At 36.3% G+C, this 23385-nt stretch overlaps 1 protein-coding gene across 10 annotated transcripts in view; it reads right to left on the bottom strand.

Moving 5' to 3' along the window:
• The window catches only part of Syx1A (Syntaxin 1A), a 426953-nt gene extending 403722 nt beyond the window's left edge, over positions 1–23231 (bottom strand). For all 10 annotated transcript variants that reach the window (XR_010854459.1, XR_010854460.1, XR_010854458.1 and 7 more), the window contains exon 1: positions 22950–23231. Coding sequence is in view for 7 of the 10 variants with exons in the window: in XM_067111171.1 (XP_066967272.1) it covers positions 22950–22982 (33 nt within the window). In the remaining 3 variants the exon portion in view is untranslated. The remainder of the gene's footprint in view (positions 1–22949) is intronic.
• Positions 23232–23385: the final 154 nt, after the last annotated feature.

Raw genomic sequence — 23385 nt, 5'->3', positions numbered from 1 at the left:
TTCAATTGAAATTTGGCGAAGGACTAAAAAAGGAAAATCAGATAGTGGGCAGGGTGGGGATTTGGAATCAAATAGACCGAAACTGCATGCATACGAAATCAAGATTATGAATAAGTCTTCCACGCGTTGTATTGCCATACGGGTACGAATCGTGAAATAACAACGAAACTATACGTAAAATCTTTTGTTTATTTAACAATAAAACTTTTAGAAGAATTTTAGAAGTCAGAACGCAGGGCAGTTACAAACTACGTAGTACGTTACGGAAATTACGTATGCAAATGTGATAATAATGATTAAGGGGAAGGGGAGTTGGAGAATGACCTATCACAGTATGTCTCATACATACCTGGAAGAACTGTACGTGATAGTCAGCTATAGGCTTCTGAGGGCACCAGAAGTGTAGGGAAACCCAGGCATACTTGAACGAGAACTATGAGAAGGGAGGGGGGGCTATAAATGAGTAGAGATTTGTGGAAGATAAAGCACAGGAAAGACATCAAGTAGCGCAAAGAGGCCTGTGCGTCACAAGGCGTTGGAGGCGATGATGAGAATGGTTACAAACGCCACGGAGGACCTTGACACTTGCCCTAGTAGATTTTCAACAGACCAACTACAGAGTCAAGTCGAATACTCTTGTTACAGAAATCCATTCTTTTAAAGGTGTACGAGTACCCGTGAAGACGAGTAGGCCTAAACATATGGATTCTCTCTCTCTCTCTCTTTCTCTCTCTAACAGCTGCGTAACAATACGCAAAGAATGGAATGAAAACTACTGGTGACGTTCAGCTTTCGTAATTTGCTCACTTCAGATCTCATGTTGTATGAAAACAATTATTGTAGTGAGAAGAGAGTACTTTTCCTAAAATACAATTCCTAATAAAGTCAGTTTTTTCAGCTCCACACCTTTTCCCCTTAAAGGTGGGGTAACTCCACGGGGTGTTAGCCTTCCGGTTCTTGGAAACTAATGGGTGCGCATGCAGTAACTTATTTGTTTGTAAACACATTTACAAATTACATGTAAAAATGCAAAGAGAGCAGACTGATACAAATCAGCTTCCTTCTAAACAAAATTCGCCACTGATAAGTATATAAATGTAGTTTTTAATAAAAAAGAACACTGCAAAACCCTGAAAGGTTAGATATCCCTAATAATATAAACAAAATAATTCTTCTAGAATGTTCTTCATCTTCTTGCTACTTCTAAAATTACTAGTTTGCGTGAGCATGAATCTACACAAGTACAGCAAGTAAACAAATCAGAAAGCGCGCACATCTAAGATTTCAGCGGCGTTACAAAGAAATATGGAAAAATCTATTATTTCACCGAAGCCCTATATTCTCAATTCTATTCCAAATGGGGCTACTTGATAGAGAGGGAGAGCTGCTCACCACCTTCCCTAACGGCTGGACTGTGCAAATATTAAAAACTAATTTTTCAAATAGGCGTTTGCGTCAACTAAAGAACAAACACTTGAGAGGAGAATACTCTTCTCTGGAGAGCTACCTCTAATCAAGATGTTCTTAAACAACAAACGACCATAATACTTTCTCGACGATTTGTCTTTAACGACAGTATATACTGGAATTTGTTAGCTATACAAATCTTGCCTTTTCGCCATACCATAGATACTGTGTTACATTCCATGTCACATAAGCAATTTCTTTCGGCCTCTCCTGGTTTCTTGCTACCGTTTAAGCTCCAAGATGCCCATGCACTTGTCACACAGGTAGCTCTTCGTTGGGCGAGTCGGTAGAGTTGTGGGCTAGCACTCGCTAGACCCGAGTTCGAGTCTCCGGCCGGCTAATGAAGATTTGGAGGAATTTATTTCTAGTGACAGAAGTTAATTTCTCGCTATAATGTGGTTCGGATTCCACAATAAGCTGTAGGTCCCGTTGCTAAGTAACCAATTGGTTCTTAGCCACGTTAATAAGTCTGATCCTTCGGGCCAGCCCTAGGAGAGCTGTCAATCAGCTCAGTGGTCTGGTAAAACTAAGGTATACTTATGCTGTCAGCATTCATTTCCTTCCTTCTACAGGCAATTTTTTATGTATTTATCGTAGTAATGCAATTATTGCTATCCGCCACATTTTCTTAATAACAACGTTTTATTTAATGAACACCTTAAACTTGTGTGCATGTATAAGCGTTTACTGTGAATAAGAAAAAAATTAAGCATCCAGTTCATATGTAAAAAAAAAAAAAAAAAAAAGTGGGGTGGCCCATCGGAACAGACAGATGCATCTTATGACCTAGCCCACTCCCGAAAAATGGGTAATCATATTTTAACCAAAAACAGCAAGACGTCAGCCTTTCGAAAAAAAAGGCTGACGACTGAAAAGACAGGGAAAACAGAAGTCGGGAGAGAATTCCATACGCCGATGGCACAAGAAAAGAAATCATCATCGTGCCGATCAATACCCGAACTACTGATCTCCACGGAATAGATGGATACGATGCCCTGGCCTAGCGAATGTCGCCGGAGCACTTGAGATATAGACCCTCCGGGCACTCCGAAGGGTGATCGTCGGAATAGGACCCATAGGAGTGAAAAAAGCGAAACTAGGCTTGCAGCCTAGATAAATAGGGATTCTAGGGAAGAGTTCTGGGTAGAGCTGGGTAGAGCCATGAACCAGATAGATGGTCATGAAATGGCAAATGTGAAATAAACTGTTTGGGATTTCAGTGTTAACAGCCACTGAGAAATGTTCAGCAATTCAATTATAAACCTAAATGATTGTGCGGCCTTGATAACACTAACACCAACTAATTTGCACTTAAAAATGCTGTAACATCAATAAAGATCTATCCAAAATAGCACCCTTTCCACATTAATTCACACAAGGCAGAGCAAATGTCCTGATTGTGGGTCGGGATGCAAAGTAAGCCCATTTCAGCAGAATATTGCCAAGAAAAGGAGTATCTTGTAACAAGATGCTGAGATATTACGTCCTTCTCAACAAAGGTGTATCGTGTAACAGGAAGCTGAGATATTATGTCCTTATCAACAGAGTAATGCTAAAAAATTATACTTATTAACGCTCTGAAGAAGGGAACATAAGTCCTTATCAAAATTTCACTGCCAAAAGAAATTGAACTCATAAATATTATAATGTCTAGAACATTACACCTCGCTAACACTTATTATCAAAAAGAAAAAAAAGGTAGAGGTTCTAGGAATTCCCAGTGTTCACTGCACACTTTCCTTAAGGAGAGAGAGAGGAAAAAAAACTACAGTACCACGAGAGTAAACATCCATCAGTGGGCAGAGTAAGAAATTTCCATAGAGAAAATTACACTCTATCTCCAACAGGAGTATCTATAAAAAAAGGGCAATTTCCAAGCTACTCATCAAGGTAACTTTACATTTTATTCAATATAATGAGGAGAAAATTCTTATAGGTACTTTTTCCGCCTAGAACAACCCTTTGTTGGCCGAGCCGGTTGAGCTTCAGACTGTCACTCGATGGGCCGGAGTTCAATTCCCGCGGCCGGCTGATGAAGAGTTAGAGGAATTTATTTCTGGTGATAGAAATTCATTTCTCGCTATAATGTGGTTCGGATTCCACAATAAGCTGTAGGTCCCATTGCTAAGTGTCCGATTGGTTCTTAGCCACGTAAAATAAGTCTAATCCTTCGGGCCAGCCCTAGGAGAGCTGTATCAGCTCAGTGGTCTGGTAAAACAAAGGTATACTTAACTTTTTTTCCCCTTGCCTAGTGACACATTGGGAAGAGAAAAAGACATTAAAATAACACCCGTTAGCGTGACCGGAAAAAGCATACTAGCCGCTTCCTGTGTCAGTCTTGTTTACTGTGACGACCAAAAAGTTCTGTTTGCATGATGACGAATAACCACTACTCTGATTATAACAAGATCCTCTTTCAATGTTTGATCAATATTACTAATACAAGTGATGCTCCATTCTACACGTATTCTAAGTAAATGTCATCGTAGCGTTGCCCCCATAAAAAAATAAATAAAAGACATTGTAGGCTCAACTGCTGCAGTAATCCGCCAATGCAGCTTCCCCTCAACACGTGACTATTGTTCACGCATTTTAAGTAGCAGAGCGCGCGCGCGCGCGCGTCAAAGTGTAGCGGAGTGGCACTCAAATATCCTAGTCGTCATAATGTCTAGTCAGCTGCTCAAGCCAAGCATATGAAAACATCCATAACTAATAACACACTTGATGATTGTATATATACATATATATATATATATATATATATATATATATATATATATATATATATATATATATATATATATATATATATATGTCCCTACAGTGACAATAATCAATAGCTTACATATATATTAAAATAAAAACTTAATAGATTTGAACATCAAACTTCAGGAAAAGGACCCTCAACCTTCCAAATCAAATTTCTGCATTTTAAAGAACATCCCACGAAAAAATGCTGACATGGATCTACAAGTAAGGAAACAGTGAGCCAGAAGAATACAATCTAAAAAAAGACTCTATGGAAAATGTAATATTCGCACCCAAGCCTCACGCCAAGAGAGAGAGAGAGAGAGAGAGAGAGAGAGAGAGAGAGAGAGAGAGAGAGAGGAGAGAGACAAATGGCAAGGCTCTCCTTGGCATCGCCGTTAAAATCGAGGCCAACCCGCATAATAATCAAAGATGGATGGATGCAATGGATCACAGTATAGCCACATACTACAAAAAGCTTTCACACTTGCATACAAAAGGCTTCATTAAGAATGCAGTTCAGTTAAGCTACCGATAATGCAGGAAGAATATTAATCCCTCTAAAAAGCAAAGGCTACTAACGAAAGGCACATTGAATAAATGATATAAATATATAATTAACCGAGGAAAAGAGACCATCGACACCTAGTGAAGGCTTACCCGGTTAAAATTCGAAACCTGCAAAACGACCTTTAAAAGGCCTTTTGCAGACATCAGTAAATCATTCAAACACTAGAATAAAAACATTAAAAAGTCCTTAACATTCCACTAACCTTAACTCATAGTCATACAGAAACACCCTCTTAATCATTTTTATAAGTTTTGATTGAACATGTGTAACATACTACAATTAACTTAAAAAGCCTTGAATCCTCATCTGGGAGTTTATTTTCTATATACACAGCAAAGCTACAGAACAAATAATCAGATCCTTTCACAGACTTTAACACTGAAGACATTTTAATAAGACTACTTGTAGAGCCGATGAACTTAATCAGCATTTTAGCACCCGGTGAACAAGTTCGTTCTTCCAAACACAGATCTCCATTACCCAATAGTTTCACTGATTATTTTCACTTTGGAAACACTACATTTTCATTTTAAGGATTGGTGTGAGTAGTGTGTTAGTCGGCATAGTGAGCGTTAACACTCGGTATAGAATCAAGTGAGAAATAGAGAATTAATGATTATCTGGCAACTTCGTCACAGACTGTCTTTACTCAGCCAGCACGCTGACGGCAAAGGGGATTAGTGACGCAATATGATGTCACAGTAACCATTCTCTAGGGCACTGGCCCGATTCATCACTGAACCATCTTTTTAACTCAATTTACAACCTAATACTCAGTCGTCATGATTACGAAATTCTTCTCCACAAGTCAGCCTCAAATCATTCACTGCACAACATTCATAGACTGTACTGTAATTTAGTCACTGTCCGTGGGTTTTATGCGAGCTCTTTGATTTACGACGAATTTTTTGCAACATAAATATAGTTACAGTAATTAAAAAATCTTTGCACTCATAACTATTCCACATAACTTATGAATATAACAGGAAACAGCAAGTAACTTACATAATTATGGTATGTAGCCTTTTCTTAGCTAGCTGAACACATTTTTTTTCACTGGGTTAAGCAAACTTTTGTAAAAGAATCATTTGCATTTAATTATCAGCCCAAAAAGGAGAAACTTAACCAGCCACCAAAAAATCAACGATATGCCTGGGAACACTTGGGTTCCGTAAATATGTTCAGTATATACATGTATTTATATATATATATATATATATATATATATATATATATATATATATATATATATATATATATATATATATATATATATATATATATATATTATATATATATATTCTCCTAGGGCTGGCCCAAAGGATTAGACATTTTATGTGGCTAAGAACCAATTGGTTACTTAGCAACGGGACCTACAGCTTATTGTGGAATCTGAACCACATTATAGCGAGAAATGAATTTCTATCACCAGAAATAAATTCATCTAATTCTTCATTAGCCGGCCGGAGACTCGAACTCGGGCCTAGCGAGTGCTAGGCCACAACTCTACCGACTCGCCCAATGAGGAACTTACATGTATTTAGAATCACTGCAATCACCGTCTATAGAAATTAGGCGTTCAGCTGCAAAGCCCTATCTGTTACAAAGTGCAGGACAAAGTGTCAAGCTGTGATGACATATTTAGTTGTCAAGTTCTGAAAGGCATCCATAGGCAATGGTCAACTAAGATGCTTTCTCATCTTCCAGGTGTGTCATTCCTGCTCTGAAGAAAGTGGAGAAGTATGTACAAGGCTATGATGAATTTTCTAAAGTTGAAACTCTGGTAAAATATCAAGGCGGTTCTTGTTAACAACTGATACTCATACTTAACTTGCATTGTATCATTAGCGCTTATGAACTTTATAAGTAAGCATTAATCAGGCTCCGGTTGGTTTTCAACGCTGTGCCTCAAATTCTCTCTCAAGGCCACTGGCTGTTCTCTTCTAAAAGAGAACCATCATTCAAGGCGTGAACACGTTAAGGTCTTTCAAAATCAACTCGGGTGGTTTTCTGTACCTAGTGTTGTGATATTTGTGATAAACATTTTCCAAGACCGCTTGAAGAATATATGGCACATTCTTAAAAACCATTTTATGTATTCAGCAGACTATGTTAACTTTGAAAAATCAGTTCTGAGAAGCATTTCTTGAAGTTCCCAAAAATGCAAGCCTCCTGTAACTTTTTGCTTCTTCCTAATACCATGTAGCAAATAATGTGGACTAAGAAAAATAGAATTGAAGACAGACTTTTAAGCATAATGTTGTAATGTACTGTACTTGAACACATTACTGACTGGACAATGGCCACTAAAACAACTACCGGTATTGGCTATACTTTAGCCCAAGGTGTGCAAAAGTTTTGCAACCAACACACAACCTGCATGCCTTAGGTTCTGCTAGGAGATAGTTTTAGTTTTAGTTTCAGTAAGTCATCCAAAAATGCCAAGTGGCAAAGCAATGATCAAGTATTGACACACAAAATAAAGTGTATGACTGAAAAGAATGGTAATTCCTACTGTAAGATGCAGATCTATCCAGTTTCCTTAATGCTAGAATCAACTCACTCCCTCCGTTAATTTCCCTCACCATTACCTCAATATAAAAAGAATCAATGCCACCAAGATAACAAAAGATATATTGAATGGCACCTTACACAAATTCTATACACATGTTCTCGGGGTAATGATTCTTTGACTATCAAGCTAAATATTTTTTTTATTAAACAAAAAATGCATGGCACTCTTTAACAGTATTCATTCAAATGTAAAGGTAATGTTAAAATACAATGTAGTACTCAATAACTTTATTCACTATTGTTATGTTGACAACTGTACAGTACTGTAAGGATATTTTCACTTTCAAAATATTTCTGTCCATACTCAAGACCTGATGTAATGTCATAACCATGAGTCATACCTCCCTTTTTACAAAAAAAATTTAAAAATTATTCTTTAAAATGTCTGACACTTTTTCCTCTCGATTTCCATTCTCACAAATGCATGGTGACCTCTGCTGTCTTTTCTAAAAGTATAGTTTCCAATGGTTTGGCTGCTACCCTGCTGAGCTCAGCAGAGCATTCCTTCAAACATAGTGCCACCTCTTTCCACAATTACTCTGTGGAAATTGGTAACCTGGAGTATCTGATTTGGCTGAGAAAGGGAAACCTTTATGTCACATCTTGCCATCCATGCTACATCTGATCTTGATGGACTGATGACACTTCAGGAACTGAGGGTAGGGTACATATATAGTTAGTTTTCCTATGACAGCTATCAGTTGTGATAAGACAATATTCATCTGCAGTGGGTCCCATAAAAGGGTGGGAGGTTTTCCTTGACAAAATTACAAATGCTTATAAACATTTTGAATGTATTGAAAAGAAATGCACTTTATTAAATGTATTAACATGGCCTTCTTTGTTTGGTTTGAGTACAGTACTCTAGTAACATCTGTACCATACAGAAATACTGTACCATGCTTAATCCTGATATAATAATACTACACGTTTTCACCTTCCACTAACAAGTGGAAACTGCAAACACTGAAAACATTTGACAGTAGTGTTCTGCCTGATGCATGTAACTGAAGTTACATGCATCCTTTGGATTATTTAGGTTAAATATCTTTATATTAAGATCCATTTGACCAATTGCTTGATACAATAGAAATATAAAACCTGGACTCAACATACAATGTTAACTGATATAAAGTCTCCTTCAGTAATATAAGTAGCTAACATACACAATAATGTAGATGTGATCTAAAACTAATCAAGATAAAATTTAATAAAGCAGCACATATGTCTTGCATGACCCCTAAATTGAAAAGTCTAAGACCTTTAATAGCACTAAATTTCATGCCATGATTTAAGGAGATGAGATTCCAGAATAAATATTTGTCTTTCAGTGGGAAAGGCCTTACATACAATGTGGCAAAACTTAGCAGCTTCCAGCTGGCCTTATACCTATCTACAGAAGCCAAAAGGCACAAGGAGGAGTCACCATATTCTGACAAGGCCAAGGTCAGGAGACCTTAACCTTGAGACTTACAACACAGTTCCCTCATTCCTTCAAACTGCAAACAGCATAAGCAAGTGCCATTAAAATCATCACTAATAACACATGGATATTAAGCAAACTTTAAACCTAAAATCTCTGACTTTATAGGAAACATTAAAATTTAAGGGAAACCCAAGAAAGTTGTAGCAATCTCCAAGCACACTCAGAAACAGATGAGGCTAACTCCATGACAAGTGCCACCAGCCAGCCATGTCTAATATCATGCCAGCCAATATAAGGGACATGCTATCAAACTCAAATACTACTACACTATACTGCTGTGACTATCACAGCACAACTGATCATGGTGCAATTAAAAGTAATGCAGCCTAACATCTAACACCCTTACTTTTCCCTGCAACTAACTAACTCTCTCTCCCCCCGGCAGCACCAAAGCAGCTTAATGGACATCTATGATGATATTACATCCTCCAATTTCAACATAATTTGGACAGCAGCAGAGTGAAAGCTAGAGTTAACCTCAAGAAAGTAAGGCCAACCACTGAACTGACTAACAGTAAACCTTACGTAAGTGAGATGGCAGACCTTTTGTAAGTGGGTCTCTTGGGTACTAAATTAGATTTAGGCAAGAGAAAATATCTGTAATAACTGCAGGAGCCCTATAATACTGTAAGTGACAGTACAGAAAACTTAAGTATAATAATGTACCTCATATGCTTAGGGAGTACACCTTACAGTGCATCTTAGACAACACGCTATAGACAGTACTCAAGGTTCTTGGCAAAATCCCTTTCTGCCTTTCATTTTTCACCAGTTCCCTCTGATCTTCTTCTACCTAGCTCTCCAGCTTCAACTGCACCTTTTAAAAAGTTTGCTGTTCACTTTTGGAGAACATCTGTGAATCTATAAATGTGACTCAGTGGTCTCAAACTGCTTTTCAATAATAAGTTTTGTACAAGATTATTTATAACATTCTTAAACACACTATTCAATACCATTTAACAAGTCCAAAACATTACAAGTAAGGACTGACAATCAACAATGTACCAATGGATATTCTACAATACTGCAACACTTTCAAAATTTACAGTGATGGCAGAAAGGTGTATACAAATAAATAAATACTATCCATCTTCAGGCCAATGTTCGTCAGTGCCCAATGGACTACTTGAAACCTGACCAGAAAAAAACAAATCACTCAAGTTCCCTACTCACAATGAAGACTCAAGAGTAATTTGAGTAATGTAGTCTTCAAGAGTAATTTGAGTAATGTAAACGTAATTTTCCCATCAAACCACATAATGAACATACATCACCAACAGTAACTGTATCAGTTCATGTAAAAATCATGAAATGATTTACACTCAAATCTTCAATGTAAGTGAAAGTACATCTACTTCCAAATACAGTCCAGTACAAGAATGGAAAAAAATCATCAACTTTTCAAGTTTCTCAATACAAGTTATTTTACTGTAACCATTTTTCATTCATCACAAGACATTACTGGCATGGTGGCTAGCAAATTCATAAAAACTCCAACCAAACTGTTTTGTTCAAAGATGGACAGAAAGCCATTTTCCCAGGCACAGTTTCATTACTGACATAAACAAGAGGTCAATGAGCCACAATGCTCACCTGAAAATCTTGATTTAAATTTTGCCCGTATATTCATATACAAAACTCTGGATCCCACTAGTGGCCCTATCCTAGCCCCTGGGAAACACGATTCTATACTACACGAGGATAATTACATAACTGGACAAACTGTGACCCTGTTTTTATTGAGAACATTATAAAAGTTTTCAAGGATATTCCTAATGTGACCCAACCCTAAATATGTTAAGTATGATTTCACAAAAGTGTTTTCATTCATGAATCAACACCTTTAAAGAAACGCTTTTAAATAGCCCCCCAGCACCTTTAAAGAAACACTTTTAAATAGCCCCAACCTAATTTAAATTTCTTTATTAATCATCTCCCCTTGGAAGGGGGCATGGCACCCATCTGAACTAACTTCAATTTCCCTTACCAAAGGATTCATTGTGCCAAGTCTGGTTGAACCTGATTCAGGGAAAGTAAAAAAATTTGGATATACGTATTATGTCAGACAGCCAGCTATATATATATATAGATATATATATATATATATATATATATATATATATATATATATATATATATATATATATATATATATATATATATATATATATATATATATATATATATATATATATATATATATATATATATATATATATATATATATATACAGGCAGTCCCTGGTTATTGGTGGAGGCTTCATTCTGAGGGTGTGATGATAACCAAAAGTCACTGCTAACTGAAAATCTGCAATTTTGGGGCTTATTGGCGCCGAAAAGCGTCAATTTTCAGTTATCGGCGCCTCTGTTAGGTATATATTGGCGCTGATAAGCGCAAATTGGCAATTTTCGGTGCCGAAAATTGCCGATTTTCGTCGCTAGGCAAGCACAGTAAAATCAGATTGTCGTTAACCGAGCCCGCCATTAACCGGGCCCGCCTGTGTGTGTGTGTGTGTGTATATGAATTATATATATATATATATATATATATATATATATATATATATATATATATATATATATATATATATATATATATATATATATATATATATATATATATATATGTATATATATAGTACATGCAGACACTGGACAAATTTTGATCTGAAAAGCCTCCTTAAGCTTTCAGCTCACATGAGTTAATATTTCTTTCAATGCAATCATGTATGATGAAAATGATGCTCCAGGATGGATATGATAATGTTCCATGTCTTTCCTAGATAAAAATAAGGACTGCTGACCTTCCTTGAACTGAAGGTGTGCATAATGTGAACCAGAATAGACAACCACTTTGTGACGACTAATGAAGACTACTGGAGCTGTTTGAGAGAGATCTAATAAAGTCTTAAACTTGCAACAAATACACAAAAAACATACTCCAGTGCATAAAGAGCTGTAAATACTACCGTACTACTGTACAGTCATACCAAAATTGTGTGATCGACATGGTTCAACGACCAGACTGAGCGGAGGTAACATAGTACTGTATCATTGTACAAAAAAGGAATTAATGTCCTCAGTTACATTGTCTTTAGTGATGAAACATGGCTTCCCCTTGAGGATATGTTAAAAGCCAGAATAGCAGGACCTGGTGCAATGAAAAGCCACTTATTTCATAAAACCGAGATGTCTAAAAACCTTGGAGCTTGTTAGTTTTGGGGAACAGTGGATGGTAATGTACCCTGAGATGCAAGAACTTGCTTCTTTTACAATCTCAACAAAGATGGTAGTGATAGGCCTTATGCTAACTCTATGCAACATGCCTTAAACATCACCCTGTATATACAGTGTGCAGGTACATAATTTACACAGCTATACAATTCAGCTCTTTAAAACCTAGCTGGTGACTGCTGATTAACAAAGTTTATCAGCCTTTTTAATTACAGTAATCTCAGGCTTATCAGCCTTTTTAATTACAGAAATCTCAGACTTAACTGATAAAAAACCTATTGCCTTACTAGAAACTAACTTCCATTCACAAGTAAAGTGTGGGTTAAAACTGGAAACCCATGTAAAAAAAAAAAAAAAAAAAAAAATACTATGCTGACAACAGGTACTATGAGGGGGACCCCTCAAACTTCATGCCTAGAGCCATAGATTTTCATGTCAGAATGAAGCCTTGCCCTATACCCTATATCCTATACAGTATACAGTGAGGATTCAGTATACTTTGCAACATAAGGTGTCTCCCTCAACTCAATACACTCTGTAGCATGGTAATTTTATTTCAAAAGATATACTAAAATTATGTTGCACAACAAATGTGCAATCTAATTCTAGTCAAATTACATTGTACATTTGTTCCTAATCAAAGTATTTTCAGCTTAATAAACCACTATTCACAAGTGATCTTCTTAGTCCTTTGCATAAGTTTCAATATAGCGTACTCATAAATTTATCATGCTAGAGGTGGTGGTGCTCAGAAAGTTATAAGTTATAGAATAAAACCTCCCCCCAAAGCCCTTAACTGTTCTGGCCCAGGGAAGGAGAACCGAGGAACTTGCCAAAACAACATTCAAGGAACAGCAACAAGAGACTCTAAACTCTAAAGCATCCTATTACTTTGGGGAAAAATCCTGTGGGCATGTTTTTATCAATGTCACATTGGAAGCTTTGATCCAAGTCTGGAACTCTCATCATAGTTCTGATACTCTTGTTAATTATCTTGCTGTTCTTTACTCTCAAGGGAACCACAAGAGGTCCCCTCTAAGGGAAAGGCATGTTGCATTCTAAATAATAGATGTACAGCACAAGATTTACAATACGGTAATTATAGCTCTAAACCTTCTCATGTAAGATTTTGTTTCTAGTTATCATAGGCCAGAACAAAAGGTCTCTCAAGCCACGTACATCTCCATTGCTAGGGAACCTGCTTGGAAAAAGTGGTGTCTATTCCTCACATGGTCGTTATCTTGGCTCTTGGGTAGTTTTGCACCTAATACTTTTTCAACAGAAGGGTGACAACAGTGTGAAGGTATGTGGATTAGCAAAGTACTGTATTGTACCGTGATAATCTTTCTCTTGTCACCTGCTTCTTTTGAGAAGTGGCTAACTTCAGTCTTGTGGGAGGATGCTAAACAACTATAATGAAGTTTACTGTTCAAAAGCATGTGCAAGTAGTACCTTATATGGTGACAGAAGGCAGGAGAAGGCTTTGAGGAGAAGCTACCAAAATCAATGTGAAACATAAATGGTGACCAGAGAAGTAGAAAAATGCATAAGCAGGAACAGCAAATAAAAACTGTGGCATCTGTTCACACAACCCATTGCAGCATTTCTAATCATGCTTTGATATATATATATATAAAAAAAAAAACAGAACCAAAGAAAACCGAGTCAAGACAGGTCTACTAAAATGCAGATTAAAATAGTCTGAATACAAATACTGTACTACAATCTAATATACTGTACTGAAACAAAAGCAAAATGAAATGCCAGATAAATTAAGGCAAGGAGCAATGCACTTCTAATAAATATGGATAACAGAAACCAACACTAGGCAATTTTCTCTGAGAAAATAATCCTAGGGTATTGCTGCTATGCAGAAAGAAAAACAATATTCTAAAAGGGATAAAGCTAATTCTAAAAAGGATAAAGCTAAATATCCTAAACACATACAATAAATTTCATTAGGCTATCTCAGTCAGCTATACAGCTTACCTATAGGAGGATTTAAAAAAAAAGTTTTCTAACACCATATGACATAAGTACTAAGAAAGGGCAGTACTACCAATATAGTACAGTACAGTTAATCATTAACAGTCCTGTTTATACTAGGTTCAGTTTCATATCCAGCAAACAGATTCCTTCCAGATCAATAGTGGGTTACCTCACACCAATCCAAATTAATAAGGAGCAAATAACAAACAAGAGCTGCAGCACCTGCCTATTATTTCAGCTTAATATCAAGGTCTATTATCAAGTTGCAAATGAAATCTAAAATCAAAAGGAAAGGAGTTCAGAATACTGCCAAATGAAATGCATGATCATACACCAAGACTTACTTAGAACTCAACCCCCAGCTGCTCTAAAAGGTATGGAGGTAAGAAAATAAACTACAACAAATAAGGTATCGGAGTATCTACAGTGAAAGTATCTACAGTGACTAAATCACAGACAACACTTTCAAAAGGTTTAACTCGGGAATTGTATTCAGCATGACTACCTTCTTTTATGTGACTCATTAAATCTTGAAGGTAATCACTAATACCTACATGTAACCTGCTTGTATAAGGTCATCCCAAAGCAACTGTTCGATTCAAGACTCAAGCCAGTATTTATATGAAAGTAAAGATAAACTTTTTCAGCAACCTTACAACCATTTGGTATAACATAGTATTGTACTTTACATTGTTTTCATTCATCTGAAAATACTGTATACATGTTTGTACTGTATTTTCAAAATGAAAAAACAAAATAAACAACAGGGACTTAGAAACGCCACACTCCTAAGAAATGATGGGAAAGTACCATCTGGATATTCTCTCATTTACATAGGATATCAGCCCTTTTATATTAAAAGAAGAAAAAATATTCGGTATGAAGTAACTCAGAATGACTCAACTTGACTCTTAGAATGAAGCACTTTCAAGCTTAACCACAGGTAGTTCACTCTGAATCCAAAAGCCATAAATAAACTATATGCAACACTTGCAAGCTAAGCAATCAGACTGAACTTGAACCTGGACTTGCATCAAGCACTGTATTGACTGATGGACAGATTAAGACCAAGGATGACAAAGTGACACAACCTTTAAACATTTCACATAGTAAGCCATTTTCTTCCCTCACTCGACATATAAAACAATAGTAGCATTTATTATCAGATGCTTGTCAAGCACCTTACGTAAAAGGACAAAACATCTATACTACATAGCCATATACGCCACACTGGTTTAGGGAAATTTCCTGCAAGACCTATTTTCAGCTGACAGTAGACAATGCCAGCTAAGGCCGATTTTCAGTCTATGAAAGGGGAACATTGATGGGGACTTTATGAACTAGGTCTCCTTTGTCCTCATGGTTTGTTAACAGTTCTTATCATGGATAAATAGCAGAGGTTTAATAAATATGCTGGATTTAAAAAAAAATATCAGATTTTAACACAGTCCACCGAGATCCGACAGGGTTAATTCTCAATTTAGTTACGAATTTCTTTATTTTTATACAATCCAGTAATTTTTACTTCAAATCTGTATACTGCTTGAGCTCAGGTTCTTTTCAGCAATACTGCAGATTATTTTAACAGAACTAATATTTATTTAGGATGGAATCCATAAACCAAGAATAACAAACCAAAACTGGTCCTTTGAATTTTGAATGTTCTCGGGATGGAATGAACTAAAATAAAGCAGTATCAGATTATTACTTTGCTATAATTATCATTCAAAATGTGTAAACATTTGCAATGATACAAAGGTTAAGTGCCAACTAACTAGAGGCGCTGGTCTAACTATACAACCAGATCCTATACATTATCATCAATGTTGGAGTCACCTGATAACTGACAGAACTCAAAAGCAGTGCTGCCACATCAACATGTATCAACGAGGCTAAGACCATCCCATGCTCAGTAATGAAGTCATTAACAGTGATATCAGAGGATGCCTTGGATGCAAGAGACTGTAACATAAAAAATTTCTCTAACATGCAATAATGTCATCACTATTGAGGTACCGGTACCAATAATTCTTGACATATATAGGCTACAGTACATGTATTACAATTACTCCTAAATTTACAATTAACCAGCAAAACCAGGGCAACAAAGAATAAGCAAGTAAGCCTATGATGGTTCACCATATCCTTCAAAAATTTCCAAGTACTACACAACAGGAGACTTTACAATAGCAATCTCAGGAGACTTTACAAGAGCAATCTTATATCTGATGGCAGGCTGCAAAAAAGCTCAGATTTAAAAATTAAGGAGAGGTCACTAAATCCACATGGCCTTGCTCTCTCTCTTAAATGAACTGCAGATATTTCCTGTTGATACTCATCTCCTGAATCTCAAACCAAAATATTACCAGCTACTTTACATTCACAAAAAAATTGTGCAGATAAGATTTCAATTATGACAAGGAAGGAAATGGAAGGGAAAGAAAGGCGTATGGAATTTTGGAATTTATATCTGATATGGATATGAAGGAGTGCTTACAGAGATACGACAACTAATCAATAAAATTTTACTATAATTGTAGCCAGTACTTCATCCAACATATTAAATACAAGAAAATTTTAGGTACAGTAGAGGAGTAAAACAAATGGGTGATGAAAACTGATAGTGTAAAATTCTTAATAAGGACACTGAATCCATAATCATTTTTCCTCTATTGAGCTGACTGACAACAAGTTATGTTAGTGCAAATTTTTGTTAGCTCTGTAATACATCAGATGTACACAAACACAGGCCTAGATAACTTATGAAAGTCATCAAATGGAACCAAGATATAGCCTATACGAAGCTTCAGCTACTAATCAGACTTGTCTCAGACTGAGTCCAATACTTTTCTCTAAAGCAGGAAAAATTTGGATAGTATTGCACCTCGGCTCTCCGGTAGGATATCTAAGAACTACACTAGATTTTGCTTAAATATGTGTGAAATCTCAAAGGTTAGCAACCCTGCTGAATTACGAAAGAGTAGACTGACATAGAGAGCATCTGACACCAGTTCTTGGACTGTGGTGCAACCGAAAGGTAAAGGTTTTCAGGTTTAAACGGGTATCTTGGTAGGCTTGGAACCAAGTCCTCTTTGATTTTATAGATGTATAGAACAACCTTAATACCATATAGGAAATTAACATATAAATATTTTGAGACTACATGAGAGGAAGAATAATTTTTTCCCTCAGCTCTACACCACCTCCAAATGAGGTGCTGCTTAAAGGATGCCTTACGCAACAATGTAGGTGATAGCATAGATTTTTCAGTGTTCCTGTCACCCACTGCTACACTGCTTTCTACCTTTCATGTTATTCTCTGCCCATGTAGCGATCAAACATCTCTGTGTAATGCTCTAAATATCATCTCTTATTTAACATCTGAAAAGACTCAGTGATCTGGTAAACACCTACATAGTTGTATTATAATAAAGGTATCTATGTTAAATTGTAACTACAGTACCTGTAAATAAAAATAAACTTAGACAGTGTTTTGTACTTCCACTTACTTCCTTATATCACACCCACAGCTGCATTGTGTGGTGCAATGTAGAAAATACTAGAGGTTCTTTGCAATTTTTGGGTCTGCCAGTTGATTAGTTTTCTGACTTTTGCTTTTCACTCAGTCCTACACGTCTCTTCCCTTTCCAATTGCACAGAGTCAACTTTACCTGGTTATAATACTTTCATCTGACCCGAGACAAAATTCTTGGGCAAGCCCCATGAGAGGCTAGAAATAAAATTCAGTTGTTTAATAAATTATTTAATAAATCAAATCAGTACTATTTGTCCTAGAATATGTCCTTTTGCTGCTAGTCCTGAATATCTAAGCTAATGGTAGGAAAGGTTTTTTGTTTCTTTAGCATGGATTTGACAAAAATTTCCCTAAAAATCCATAAATATTTACACATTCCTGAAAAAACATAGACAAAAATGTAATCAAAAACCTAATCAGTTTGGTGGAGGTAGTACTACCATAATGAACCAAAAACCTAACCTAAAACTGAACCTCCTTGGTGAAGTAATATCCTAAAAATAATAAACTATATATGTTAAGTAACAATGGGCAAAATGAATCGAGAAAAAACAGCACAGTTCGGCCTGCTGGTAGGCTAATCAAGAAAGACAACAAAGGAAGAAGTTCCACACACATGTAAGTGCAATATCACAAACATGTAAGTGTAATATCACAAACATGGAAATGCAATATCACAAACATGTAAGTGCAAGAAGCTGGGACAATTGGGGTCAATAATTACGTAACTAGAATTATGGAAAAAAAAAAAAAAATCAAATATCAAAACGAAACATTTACTCAAGTAAATATGTTGCCAGAAGAGAGACTGAATTAAACAGAAGAGCTGGACAAAAATGTGAACCAAGAAATAGGTACAAGGTGTTGAACTTGACTCAGTTAAGGAATCCCCCTAACAAAGATGCTCTCAAGACCAAAGTTCACAAATAAGAACATACTCAAGATACATGCATCACAAACAGTAAATGGCTGACTGGGTGATAGAACAAACCCCTGAAGAAGGTCAGTTCGCCTAAATGAAGAGGAAGCATGTGTTGCACTGGTCACAACAAAAAAGTTATCAGATGACAAACTGGAAATAAGAGTTTACAGAGTAGAGATGTAAAGTTATAACCATTCTTGAACATCGCTTTCTGCCAGATTTTTTTAAAACCTTAGGTAACATAAAGTTCCCTGAAATTAAAAAATCCCAAAGAGAAGTTGAGCAAAAACCAAAATATTCCTGAGCAGAGTTATGCATTAATCAAAAATTCCCTAGGCAAAGTTTATCACCAATCAAAAAATCTCAACAAAAGCATCAATAAAAAAAATCTCTTGCAAAAGGTGAGAAACAATTACAAACAGATAAGTTGAGCAACCATCAAAGGATGGGAAAAGAGGTCCCCAGTGGATTTCACTTTGTGGAAGATGTGAGTTGGACTCGTATACTAATTTCATTCAAGGTGCTTGAGAGGGTGACAGCAGAGTTAGATTTTAAATACTTTAACAATATTAAAAGTTAAAGCAAAGAAACACTGGTTTGAAGGTTGGGCAGATCCATACAACTTAAATTACGAGGAAGGCAAGTAATAAACTGAAATTAATTAAATAAAAAAGCACAGAACCATCTCATCATAAAATATTTTTAAGAAATAATGCAGGAATTCAGAGCTGGATCAAGTGGATACTGTACAGTATCTTTTTATCAAAGCACCAATATGAAGAAATTACAAAAGAAAAGTGGCTACATGAGTAACACTGAACTGTGTCATGAACACCATTTATTTTCAAACAGTTTCTGAGGCACATGCAGCTAGTGCAAAATTGTACACTCCATATTACAATGTACTGTACAAGTTTTTTTATAGCCTTTCTCATGAAAAAGGAGGTTTTTTAATAAATCTATCATCCTTCAACTGATTGGTCTCAATACTTCTACTGCAAAATGCCTTCCAAAGAACTGCCAATTCACCACCAAAGATCATCACTGCTATTGAAAAATACAGAAACTTCAGTAGCTATATCATCTTCATCTTCTCAAGTGAAATATCCAGATATGGATGAAACTGGATATAACTAAGAAAACGAAAACTATGTGCAGTATAAAATATTCCACGTAAGCCATATTCATGTAACAAAGCAGCATGGTATGAAAAAGGATCTTAATCAAAGAACTCTGAAATCATGCACTGTACAAAAAGAAATGCAATACAGTAACCAATAGCTGCAAACAAAATGGATTATTGCAGAGAAGAGTTTAACTTTTGGGGCACATGAACTACAGGTTAGCCTACTTGCTACAAGTTAGGAAATGACTTCTGCTAATTGCCTGATTAGGGAATTTTAACAACATAAGTGGAGAATCTGCGAAAGGGACCCTAATACTGATGTGGAACATAATATATATATATATATATATATATATATATATATATATATATATATATATATATATATATATATATATATATATATATATATATATAGATATATAGTTTACAGAAGTAAATTACTGATGACCAGACAAATTGTAAGGAGTATGAGCAAGGAATCTGAAAATGTGTAGCACCAATACATTAAGAAATTAAATATTATAGTGAGGACTGACAAAAGATATAACACTAACTATAATGAGAAAACAAGAGAAAATAAAAGGAGAGAGGAGCAATCAGTTAACAAGTTATGGAAGTGAAAGGATGCCAAACAGTGGAGAGAACAAGAAAATATTGAAAAAGGAATACACAAAGACTTGATCCAGATGGGAATTGAAGCATGAGTGCACAAGATAAAAGAGTATCAAGAGAACTCATCAAACATACTGCCTAAAGGGGAAACAATGTAAAAATGTGAATAATAATGATAGTCATCACGGACAACAGCTACGATAAAGGCTCAAAAGATATGACTCTGTTATTTGGCAATATGCTTGCAAGCATTAAATTCTATTTACTGATGTGAGCAACAACAGATAATGTATTTATCAAAATAATAGAAATTGTACAGAATGTGACACTATACAGTTGCATGACCTGAAGGGAAACTACAGTAGAAATAATAATCCACTTACATTATAACTTAAACCTTAGACAAGATACAAATTAAATGTGATTTATTACTGACCAAAAGTTTGCAAAATCTCTATGGTATAATGTCTACTACAATTATTTACTTTGTATAATTTTACTAAACATATTCCAATACTAACAACCCAAGATGAATAAAATATATCTCAATAACATTTACCTACAAGCAAAACATATGATACGTCACTGGCATCACTTCTAGAGTGAGCCTGAATACGGAATGCCATATTTCCTTAAAAGCAATACAGTTAACTGCAAAAGTTAGTCACCCATTATATAGCCCCTAGTATGTCACTGACACAGAAAGCAGAAGACTAGTAATGTAGGCTATATGTGTACAGTCATAACAGCTCATGTAACTGCTCAGATTAATTATACACTGTGCTTGTTAGATTAAATATCTAAGTGCTCATATGTCATGTTTGGTTAATGCTACCTCCAAGCCAGTATAGGCCCACTCTAAAAAGCCAAAAAGGCAGGTTTCGCATTGGGCATTGTTCATCTGATTTGCTAGATGTCTTTAGTATGGGGACTTGTAGAGTTAAAATCTTCCCCTTCATTTTCATACACGGCAGCCTCCAAAAAAGCTTCAATGTGATGTACGGGCTAGACTATTTGCAGAGGAGATGGGTAAAATACACATAAGGGAGTGAAATTTCAGTCCCATACATAAAATATTAATCTGGGAACAGTCAGTGTTAAAAGAAATGGTTATTTCCAAAAGATTGGGCTACATTAGTCTAAATATTTTTACATTCTGTAAAGTAGTCAAACTAATTCTGAATCAATAATTTTATAATAGGGTCAAATCCATCCAAACTGAGCATTAATGGCTACCTATTGAAGCAAGAATCAAATAGACAATGTGCTATGATCTACATAGCAATCGAGTCTGAAAGCAAAATATTTAAGAGACCTCCTTGAGCGATATACCATATTGAAAGCATATGGTACCCTTACTATTCAATAACTCACCCCGAACCAAAACGATGTGAAAAACTGTTGATAATCACAAAGACATTCAACAAATTGTGAATTGGAAGAGGATAGTATTCAAGAGGGCTTCCGCAAATAACTGGGGGAGATGAAATTCATGAACTATTTCATATACTCTATAAATTTTGCAATAAGCTGCCAGGTGACCAAGCGTAGGTGTCTTTACATGGTGAATAAATATTTTTAAAGCTTCTCAAAAACTGATTGAGAATATTTTTCCAGAACAGATTCTGTTTTGAGTTACCAGAAGTACCACTTGAAATACAGTACATGAACATTGTCTGATGTCCAAATGTCACCTGATGACAATTCAATACTGTAAACGCATCGTGCATTCTACATTCCCATGGCTTAAGTCTCTATATATAATGAAAGTCTTTAGACCCACCACGGTTCTTAAATCCTAACAGAAAGGTAAAATTAAGAAATAACCTAAGTATGGTAACATTTGCCAACCCAAACTAACCTCACTTCACAGTCTACAGGCCTAGAATGTGAATAAATTCTTCTATCAATACATAGGCTAGCCTTATCTCATGCTGCTCACATATGCTGTGCTAGGCTACAGACTCCTCAATGCCACTTCAACTCATGACAATGAAGCCTCACCTAGTCCACATGATCCAGCTCAACATTGTGTAGCCTTAAGCCTATGCATTTTGCCACACCCACTCGAGATTAACACGGTTCTTGTCCTAGCATGCTACTCCTACTGCTACCATGTTATCATCACATTTTTACGCTGGTTGTCACAACCGAAGTAACAAAATTTCACAAATGCCTGAGCCTAGACCTTGGTCGTCCCTCCACGGTGGGGGTCTGAAACTGGAAAGTGTCTAACCTGGGCTAACCTACATTGCCTAAGCCTTTTGTAGGTCAAGGCACCGTCATTTTACCAGTTCCCTCAAACATAAAAGGCATCCGCTGGAAATTCGTAACGTTTTAAGAAAAACCGACATCAACCTCTCAAGGGGAGGGAGCCTTTGACAGTTGTGGGCGTGAAACGGGACTTTTTCTCTAATCATTGATCAGCCTTAAGCCAGATCCCGCGAAGCCTAAGCAAGGCCTTATGGATAAAGGGATACACAATGACAATTCTCCCGAAAGAGATCTCCATTTTCATAGTGGTGGATAAGAACAGTGTGTTATCAAGGAAAGGGGGGCGTGTAGCTTGATTGTAGTAGTACATGTCAGCTACAGAGAGGCCGGGAGGGGAGGGGGGCATATTTGGGCCCTCAAACAGCAGACAGACGACACTAAAAACCCTTTTCCTATAAATAATACTCACCGCCTTCAGCGCTGCAAGTCTGTCCTTCGTCATTTTTTCTCTTTGAAGGGTGGTTACAGTGGAACCCTCTCACTTAAAAACACAGCTACGTTAAGAAAAAATCACTGTTCCAACACTAAGATACACATTCCCACTCGTGGCATGAACAGTACCCAACTGAATACTGGCCAAAAATCGATACCCTCCCAAACACGAGAGAGAGAAAGAGAGACAGAAGATAAAGTGCTCTACAGACGATCACCACGTGCGCGCGCAGCACAGGCACCGCCTCTCGCAATTTTTCCTCTATTATGGGCGTTTATTATGTGATCGAAACTGCAACAGCCCTAGTTTTTAATATCTTTCTGTTTTCATAATATTTAACGGAATTCACCAAAATACGGATCACTAATCCCACGGAATATTAGCAGTGTAATCTGGATTTAAGGCTCTCATG

This window comes from Macrobrachium rosenbergii, chromosome 11 (genome assembly GCF_040412425.1).
Source record: "Macrobrachium rosenbergii isolate ZJJX-2024 chromosome 11, ASM4041242v1, whole genome shotgun sequence".
NCBI lineage: Eukaryota > Metazoa > Arthropoda > Malacostraca > Decapoda > Palaemonidae > Macrobrachium > Macrobrachium rosenbergii.
The sequence above is the reverse complement of the archived record's forward strand: the minus strand, read 5'-3'. Positions and strand labels throughout refer to the sequence as shown.